This window comes from Chaetura pelagica, unplaced genomic scaffold (assembly GCF_000747805.2).
Source record: "Chaetura pelagica isolate M959 unplaced genomic scaffold, ChaPel_1.0 scaffold328, whole genome shotgun sequence".
Lineage (NCBI taxonomy): Eukaryota > Metazoa > Chordata > Aves > Apodiformes > Apodidae > Chaetura > Chaetura pelagica.
Genome location: NW_009954216.1, coordinates 2,372,106 through 2,381,373, shown reverse-complemented (window position 1 = coordinate 2,381,373; position 9,268 = coordinate 2,372,106). Strand labels below are relative to the sequence as shown.

The 9,268-nt window shown below is 45.7% G+C and overlaps 2 protein-coding genes across 2 annotated transcripts in view; both read left to right on the top strand.

Annotated features, from left to right (window-relative positions):
• SEC13 (SEC13 homolog (S. cerevisiae)) overlaps nucleotides 1–4,438 on the top strand; it is an 8,792-nt gene extending 4,354 nt beyond the window's left edge. The window contains exons 2-8 of the mRNA XM_010003380.1: nucleotides 90–205; nucleotides 608–759; nucleotides 1,506–1,639; nucleotides 2,274–2,407; nucleotides 2,922–3,042; nucleotides 3,537–3,683; nucleotides 4,072–4,438. Of these exons, the coding sequence (XP_010001682.1) occupies nucleotides 90–205; nucleotides 608–759; nucleotides 1,506–1,639; nucleotides 2,274–2,407; nucleotides 2,922–3,042; nucleotides 3,537–3,683; nucleotides 4,072–4,182 (915 nt within the window). The 3' untranslated portion in view covers nucleotides 4,183–4,438. The remainder of the gene's footprint in view (nucleotides 1–89; nucleotides 206–607; nucleotides 760–1,505; nucleotides 1,640–2,273; nucleotides 2,408–2,921; nucleotides 3,043–3,536; nucleotides 3,684–4,071) is intronic.
• Nucleotides 4,439–6,986: 2,548 nt separating this feature from the next.
• Nucleotides 6,987–9,026, top strand: GHRL (ghrelin/obestatin prepropeptide). Its single transcript, XM_010003379.1, has 4 exons — nucleotides 6,987–7,094; nucleotides 7,557–7,670; nucleotides 8,098–8,206; nucleotides 9,007–9,026. The coding sequence occupies exons 1-4, from the start codon at nucleotides 6,987–6,989 to the stop codon at nucleotides 9,024–9,026; spliced, it is 351 nt and encodes a 116-aa protein (XP_010001681.1).
• The last annotated feature ends 242 nt before the right edge of the window (nucleotides 9,027–9,268 follow it).

Genomic DNA, 9,268 nt, shown 5'->3' with positions numbered 1-9,268 from the left:
GCGGTGCGGGGCTGAGCGCGGAGCTGAGCGCGGTGCGGGGCTGAGCGCGGTGCTGGGCTGAGCGCGGAGCTGAGCGCGGCCTCCCGCAGCACGACGCCCAGATGGATTACTACGGCACCCGCCTGGCCACCTGCTCCTCCGACCGCTCCCTCAAGATCTTCGACGTGCGCAACGGGGGGCAGATCCTCATCGCAGACCTGAGAGGGTAAGGCTGCCCTGGACGGGACCTGAGCACGCGGGTCGCGTTGCCCCTGGTAAGAGAGGGTGCTTGGTGAAGCCAGAGGGGTAATTACTCTGGTCCTCACTGGGCAGCTCCTCGGGGGGGACAGGGAGCAAGTCGGAAATAACGCTGGGGCTTTTTCGTTCGTTAAATATTTGATACCTGTAACTTTCAAGAAGTAGACTCAGTCTTAACTGCTAACGTAAGGATAAACGTGGGATTGTTTCAAAGGCTGTGGCTTTGTGTGGCAGTCCTGTGTGCCAGTTTTCATCCTGACCTTCCTCGCGCTCCCCACATGGCTGTGTTCGTCGCTCGCAGGACCCTGCCTGGTGATGACACTGGCTGTGGAGCAGCCCCAGCTTTTCCACATCACTTTGTTCCTTGCAGGCACGAAGGTCCCGTGTGGCAGGTTGCCTGGGCTCATCCTATGTATGGGAATATCTTGGCTTCCTGTTCCTACGACAGGAAGGTGATTATCTGGAAGGAAGAAAATGGCACTTGGGAAAAGACGTACGAGTACACAGGGCACGATTCCTCAGGTGTGTGGGGTCTGGGGCTAAGGGGTGAGGGGATTCAGAACCCTTGGAATGAGCCCATCCGTGCTGAGGAAGAAAGCCTCTGTCAAACAGCCAGGGAGAAGCTAAGGGGGGGACAGTCAGTGGGCTGAGCATGAGCAGACACTGAGGCCGGGTCATGCTGCTGGGTAACCCCCCGTCCTGCTTCATGCCAAAGCTGCTGTTTAACCAATAAACCCTCTTTCAAACCAACACGTTGGCCAGGTGCAGAGTTATTGAGGGAAATGTGTGTATCACTAAGGAAAGAAAGGGGAAAGGTGTATTTTAGCCTGCTGCACTTTGTGTTTCAATGGAAACTGTTTTTTCCTTGATCCTCCTGTGTGCAGCTCTGAGAAGTCAGTCTCCAGCTCTGCTGTGTTACTGACCCAGAGTTCAGATACTGTGCTGGTTGTTCAGCTTTGGTTCCAGACTCAGTGATGCTCCTCCCTGCTGTGGGGGACAGTCAAGAGTTTGTAATCTCTTATTAAGAGTGCTCTTCTGGTGTCCTCATTCTCAAAGTAAAGCAAAACTGCCAAAAGTAAAGGCAGTTTCCCTTCATTCAGGACGCAGCGTTAACTGACTGCCCTGCTGAGGTTCAGGGATGCTGGGACTCATTCTTGGCTTTCAAAGCTGCTGGTTTTGGTGACTCTTCGCTAGTGCTGGTCAGAGCCTTGGTCAGGCAAGGGGAAGTGGTTGCTGTGTTGTGATGCAGCCTGTCTCATCCTCCACAGTGAATTCTGTCTGCTGGGCACCCCATGACTCTGGCCTGATCCTGGCCTGCGGCAGCTCGGACGGGGCCATCTCGCTGCTCAGCTACACGGGCGACGGGCAGTGGGAGGTGAAAAAGATCAGCAATGCACACACGGTGAGTCTGGGGCTCCTGGAGCTGCAGATGGGCACTGAGCTGATGCCTCAGAGAACCTGGGGAGTATATAAATACTGAAACCCAATAAAATAATGTGAAACAGTTTCCAGAATCAAGAACAACTGGTTTAAGCATTGTGTTAAATGCAGTGCTGGAAGTTACCTGGTAGTAAATGGAATTGGTGCTAAGAACACTTTTACAAAATTAAGCTGGAAAAATAGCAGGACTTGTGTTTTTTCCAAAATACTGGGGATTTGGGCAGAACTTGGTAAGCTGATGGCAGTGGCTCACAGTAAAAGGTAACTGGGCTGCAGAGCCACTGGGTCCCTCTACTCCTCATTCCTAAATCTTAACAACTGCTTACATCTTGTGCCTTTTCAGTTTTATCTCTATCTCCACTGTTTACATGTCTAAGATGATATTTGCACATCAAACAGTTACTTGGCTACCTAAAGCTGTCAGTGAGTTGAGACTCCACTGTAACTTGGTTCCTTAGTCAATATCCATCCAGCATTGTGCAAGATTCCCAGTTTCCTAAGATGGGCTTATTCCCCCCACCCCCAGTGGACAGTATGCCTTGGCCCCCTCAGCAGATTTTATTTATTGCAACTTTTTTTTTTTTTTCATTAAATAGATTGGATGTAATGCAGTTAGCTGGGCTCCTGCTGTTGTACCAGGAAGCCTTATAGAGCAACCATCTGGTCAAAAACCAAACTACATCAAAAGATTTGCATCTGGTGGCTGTGACAACCTTGTCAAGATCTGGAAGTAAGTTCTCTGTTGCCAGACTTAAGAGCTTATAAAACCTGGTATCCTTTATAGTCTTTCAGTGTTCTTCTGGTACCTCAAATAATACTTTTGGCATCTTTATGCTTTCATATTTGAATTATTGTTTTAGAAAAGTGCATTAAAAATGGAAACAACTGAGTGATGTACAGTGTCTCACATGGTTATAGTAATTTCTGTCAGCCCTGCTTCATCTTAGCTTGGGAAGTGGCTTTCTACTTGTCTTTGATTACCTGTGTCACTCGGACAACAGCAGATCCCTGTTCAGTAGCTGAAGATCAAATCCCTTCTCCTGTGCTGCTTTCTGTCCCCTGACAGGGGTTTGTCAGGGTAAGCCACAGAGCATTTGGGAGGAGAGTGGGGGACACTTGTGTTTTGTGTTACCTGCTTGAACTGGGAGTCTGAAAGCTACAAACCCAAAGCCTTCCAGAGCAGGAGATGGGAACTGCAACTACCTGCTGCTGCCAGCTTTCTGACCGTGGGAATGTGTTTCCAGGGAAGAAGATGGTCAGTGGAAAGAGGAACAGAAGCTGGAGGCTCACAGTGACTGGGTTCGAGATGTAGCTTGGGCTCCATCCATAGGTTTGCCAACGAGCACCATTGCCAGCTGCTCACAGGTGAGGCTCTGCTGGGGGACAGAGGCAGGTTCCTGGGGCCTGCAGAAAAGGGGGAGGTCCAGGAACAGCAAGGATAGAACTGCTCTAACAGGTCCTCTTGGCAATCTTTTGCTATAGCTGAGTCTGTGCTAATAATTCTGTAAATGCTTATTTTCTATCAAGAAGACTACTCACTAAGCTGCTAACTTGCTCTCTTGTGACTGGAAAGTAAAATCTCATTCTGGGGAAAAGACTTCAGCTGAAATGTGTGTATTTTGGGAACTCTTCTCTGGTGTTTGTAAGTCACCATCTGTGTAGTTCTTCTCATCACAGCTGTACTCCTGTCTTGCTTTTAGCTGTAGGAAGGACAGCCTCTGCTGTGCTGAGCAGAACTCCCTGTGGACACACCTGGGGTTCGTGTCAGCTGTGGTTTGAGGTGCAGCTCCAGGTGCACTCAAGGTGGTTCTTTCTGTGCTGTAACTCATGCAGCTGCCTCATTCTGCTTGCTTCTGCAGGATGGCAGAGTGTTCATCTGGACCTGTGATGACGCCTCTGGAAATTCATGGTCACCAAAGCTGCTGCACAAGTTCAATGATGTTGTCTGGCATGTGAGCTGGTCCATTACTGCAAACATTCTTGCTGTGTCTGGAGGAGACAACAAAGTGAGTACTGCTGCCTTGGCCTTTGCTCCTGCATGCTGCAGTGCCAGCAAGCTGAGATGAGACAGGCTCTTGTCAGTTTGGTTAAGACTGTTGGAGATTCTCCTTTGGATTTTTTTCTCTTTTGACTTACCAAGAGGGGAGAAAGACCCCTAACCTCTGCCCAACTGCTTGCACTGCACCCTTGGTCCTACTGGAGATGAGAAATGTAGGCTCAACTCCACATACTTTCCCCCTTTACCCCTGGATGGATATTCCATAGGCAGCCACAAATAACTTGATACTTAGAACAACACTGCCACCCTTCTGTAGCTTCAGATGGTCACCAGCCTGGTGCTGTGGCTGCAGGGACTGTGTGGAGGCTGGAACTGCCTCGTGGTCTGTTTTTCAGGTGACGCTGTGGAAGGAGTCGGTGGACGGGCAGTGGGTCTGCATCAGCGACGTCAACAAGGGCCAGGGAGGGGTTTCTGCTGTGACAGAGGGGCAGCAGAATGAGCAGTGAGGCACCAGGGGATGCTCCAGCTGCAGCAAGTGATCACTGTACCTGATTTGCAATGTTTTTTGAACCAGATGAGAACTGATTTTTTCTAAACTCAACATGAAGATGGGAAACAATTACCCGATTTGATGAGCACTCTATAACCATTGCTGGAAGGCTACAACATGTTGATAATCAGCCTTAATTGACATTCCTTTAAATTTAAAGAGCATAGCAAAGCACTGTGCCTTATACTACTCCCTGATGCTGTAGAAGTTGTGCCCTGTTTTTCCAGCCTAGGGATCAAAATGAGTTGGATGTGCTGCAGACTTCAAGCACCTGCCTAGGAAAGGGAGGCAGCTCTTGGGGGTGAGGTGTGAACCCCTTTTTACAAGGGGACAAATGCTCTGTCCCTTCCCAGGCCAGAACTGTTTCAGGTGAGGGGAAGGGCTGGTGCAGTTTGTGGCACTAAATGACAGTGTGCTAGCCAGCCCTTCTGGTGGTAGTGAAGTGGTGCTTAGATCTTAATAAAAACAATGTGCTTGGATATGTGGAAGTCTCTGTGCTGTCTTGAGGATTAAAAGGAGTAGTGGAATGCATATGTGTTTTGCTTTACAATAATCTCAAACTTGGTTATTTAACCAACATCAATACATCAAATCATAACTCAAAGATTATTTTTTTTTTGTAAGCCACAATTCTGTACTGTACCTCAGGTTTGGTTTTGGTTGTTTGTTGGTTTTTGTTGGTGGTTTTTTTGTTGAGATACCAACAGAATAAAGTCCTCTTGGTTAATGGCTGGTGTGCTGTATTAATAGTCTTGTCAAGGGTCTCATCTGCCTCCAGTCACACCCCTGCCACGTTGTGTCAGTCCCCCACAGCCTCACAGGAGATGGTGTCAGAAGGGGCACCATGTTGCCCTCAGTTGCACTCATGGGCCGTGGCACTTCAGGCCAGTATCATGGGCTGGAACAAGCCCTGTTTCCATGTGCCCTCAGCTGCAGGATGAAGGACTCTTCCCCTCTCACCTGAGGGAAAGTGCTTCACTGAAAGGTCACATTTTTCCTTTACTCCTCAGCTGTGCTGAAGCAAGTGAACACAGCCCTCCTCCTTCTCCAAGGCAGTGGTTCCCAGGCACACTCTTTGTTTTGCATAGTCAAGATAATACGCCTGCTTTTCTAGAAAGGCAAACCTTGTTCTTTGATGGTTATCTATACTAACCAAACACTAACCCAGCTGCTCTCACAGCAGCACAGACATGAATTATCTCTCTGTACACCAACAGGAGTATGCAACATTCCTGTTCCTGTTTAAATGCACTGTAGCCTTACCCCAAAGCAATTAATCAACCCATCTAGAAATTAGCATTACCTCCCAACAGTTCCATTTCAAATTGCACAGCAAAGCAGTATTTCCTGTCAAGCTGTTCTGAGTTTCTACCAGAATGATGATAACTGCTGTGGTGAACAGGCAGCCTTTTGTCCCCAGCACTTGTGCCTGGGTACCCAGCACCCTGCCACCTCAGAGGGGTCTGGTTGCCCTTTAATGCCTGTGCAAACTACAAACTTTAAGTGGAAACACATCAGCTCCAACAAAAAGGCTCAAGAATGAAACCTCACTCCTAGTTTTACCACACTTCATTCTAGGGAAAAGGGCACCAATTCCCTAAGTACAGGGCAAGTTTTTGCCTGTTGGAGGTGTTAGGTTCCACAGTTCACCATGTTACAAGCTATCCTTAGATTTTGAGTTTTAATACTTGTAATTAAAATCTACTCCACAGCAAGGCCCAGCTCAGCCTGTTCCTCCTTCATGCTTCAGCTGAAATGTATCTCCATGGTTTCCAGTGATGATCAAAGCATGCTCAACAATTACAACTGATAAAAGATGAAGAGATACACAGTTTTGATCACAGCAACTTGGTCAACATCATATATTCTTTCTTTTCTCCTACTCTCTCAAGTTAAAAGAAAAAAAATAATCAAATCCCAGATTTGTCTCACTGGGATTTTTTCAGACCCTCAGCCATTGCTTCACTGAACTGTTAAGAAATTGTTCATCTTCTGGTCTTAGAGTAATGGAAGCAAGGTTTTCAAGGTATCATTTGCAGTTTCAGTCTCCCAGCAGAAGACAAAATCTGCTAAACCAGAACCTGGGAGAGAAGACACAACAGAGGGTCACAGCACCAGAAAAAGGGGTTGGGGCTTTTCCTTCTTGAGAAACACACGTTACAGCCACTGATTAATGTTTAAAAGGAACAACGTTAATGCCACAGGAAAAAAGGAAACTCTCCCTTCATTCCCCTCACAACTCCATGACACACAACAGGCCCAGCCACAAATCTGTGCAGCTTACACTTTTTCTGTTGATTTTGTTACCTTCCAAGCAGGCCAAGTTTCCATGGAATTTGAATACCTATCAGATTCCACTTCCAGGAATATTGTAGCACAAAACAAACATTCCACTCGATATATAAAGTGCTTCAGAAAGCAGCTGTTTGGTGAAGCCACAGAACTAACCAGGTAAAGTTTCTCAGCATTTGCAGCTTTTGCTGGTTTTCCTGTGTAATTCCTCTCCACTAATGTGTCTGTTCCAGGACTTTTACCTTAGTTATAGAAGAAAACACTGTAAGTAATAATCTCTTTTGGACAGGATATTTTTACCTTTAGCATGTACAAATGATGTGCATTTTATACATCCTTCTTTAGAAATAATTTCAGGAGAAAGATTCTCACTGGATGTGGATTCAATTAAATGCAGAGGCTGTAAAATTTGTTTTATGTTTCAACCTATGTTTTCAGGCTTGACAACCTGCCTTTGGGAAGATAACCATGTTTCTCAGAATTACTCTGCTGGGAATTATGCTTTTCAGCATCCTCTGGACAGAAACTACTCTAGCTGGCTCTAGTTTTTTAAGCCCTGAATATAAAAGACTGCAGGTAAAAGAAATTCAGAAAAATACCTTCTCAAGATTATCCTCTTTAAGTCCTTCAAACCAATATTCTTTACAGCATTCAGAGAAGCTTTTAGAAGACACAGTTTCTGGAAGATGAAGGAGTTATTCCAGAGAACTTCTGTAACAAACCATTAGCATTGTGTTCACGCTATGAAAATATGTATTTCTTGTATAACAACTGAAGAGAAAGCATAATTTAAATAATTTGTTGGCATCTTCTTTGGACATTAACTGTAAGGTACTTGTTCTTTAACCTGAACCAAAGAGCTATTCAAGTGCATGCAGTGGTGGCAGTTCAGTACTTACAGATTTACACATCCACATACACGTCTGATGCCTTCAGCTAATTTGCTAACTCTGTGTTAATTATAGGTTCTAATTCTCCCACTACAGACTAGCTGGATTATGGAGAAAACATACTGATGTTCTTTTGCTTGCTTTCTAGCAACAAAAGGGTCCAAAAAACCCCCCAGCACAAGTGCATCGCCGAGGCGCAGAGGGGTTTTGGGATGCAGATGAAGTGGGAGCAGAGGATGACAGGAACAGCATTGAAATTAAGGTGTGTATTTATTCTTCTTGCTCATATATGAGGTTAAAGGGTGGGGTTGGTTACAATCATATTTAACTTGAAACACAAATAGGAAAGGGCACATGAGAACTGCCAGCACTGATGGTATGAAATGATGTAGGCTTTGCTGCTGTAATTCAGGTCAGTTTGCAATTTAGGATTCACTTACATTTCAGAACTCAGATACAATAATGGAGTTGCTTGTAAAGGTTTCTTTCCTCCACTCTGCTGTGCAGTTTGGTTTGCAGTAGCTGTACACCCTGCTTCTCAGATTGTGTTACATGTCTCAGCACTAATAAGTGAACAGATGGAATAGCTTTTTATACCTCATGCTTGTCATCATTCATGTGAATAAAATGCACTTGCAGTGTCCTTGTCCAGAACTTGTCTGTTAAACTGTCTTTTAATGTTTGTATAGTTTGATGTTCCCTTTGAAATTGGTGTCAAGATAACAGAAGAAGAGTATCAAGAGTATGGACAAGCTCTGGAGAAGATGCTAGGGGACATACTTGAAGGGAATGCTAAAGGTAATGCTGCCAAGACAGAAAAGCAGGGGGTTGTGTTTTATTAAATAACAAACAAACCATCAACACCACAAACCAAACAACTTTTGTCATCTGATTTGTAATGTGAGACATTCAGATCAGCATTTCAGAAGTGACTGGGACTAAGTTGCCACTAAGAGAACCCCTAAAATATCTGATGTTCAGAAACTGCCAGCTGAGCTCTGAGGAGGCACAGCAGGGTACCCAGGCAGGAGGGGAAGGATTCCTTCCTCTCCTTGCACCACCAATCTCTATCTTCCCCTTGCCCTCACATTCCAGCATTCAGCTAAGACCTCCACAATCTGCATGGTGAAAAGTACTACAAGCCTGAGTGTAACTAAGATAGTTCTGGCAGATTCACTGGTACCTAAAGCTCCAGTGAGCAACTCCCAGCACGTGCCACCTGGATTTACCTTCTCAGCTGGCACTCAGGATCTGCCCTCACCCACCTGGAGCTGAGCTTGATGGATCTTGTGCTCTGATCTTTATGTCAGCCTGGATATCCACGTTACACATTCCAGCTACAAGCTGCCTCACACTTCTGCTCTCAGTCTGCTCCTCAGGCTCCCCAGACTTCCTCTCTGTTTCCCTCTGAGTTCCTTCCCAAGGGATGCTGCCCTGGCCAGTGCAGAGCCAGGGAGTCTCCTGCCCACCTGGAGTGGGGCCATGTCAAAGCCACCTGATCTTCTGCCTTCAGCTGTGGAACTGTGAGGTGATCAAAACAGGACCTTCAGAAAAATATTAAAACTATCAAAATTAATTGTTCTCTTTTGCCTTTTTAGAAACTCAGATGACAAACTGAGGCAAGAGGGACAAAGGCAGCACTAAATGGCTGGATTTTTTTTTTATTTTACTTTAAAATGAAATTCCTACTGATTTCACAACTCTAAAGAAGAAAGAACCACAGGAAGCCAAACAGTTTGCCCTGACAGACTTGGAATAGCTTATCTTTTAAGGAAGACTACAAGACCTAGAGCCAAAAATAATCAAGGGCAAGGTGAATCACAGGCTGACATGCAGGCTTATTCTCCTATTTCATCTCTT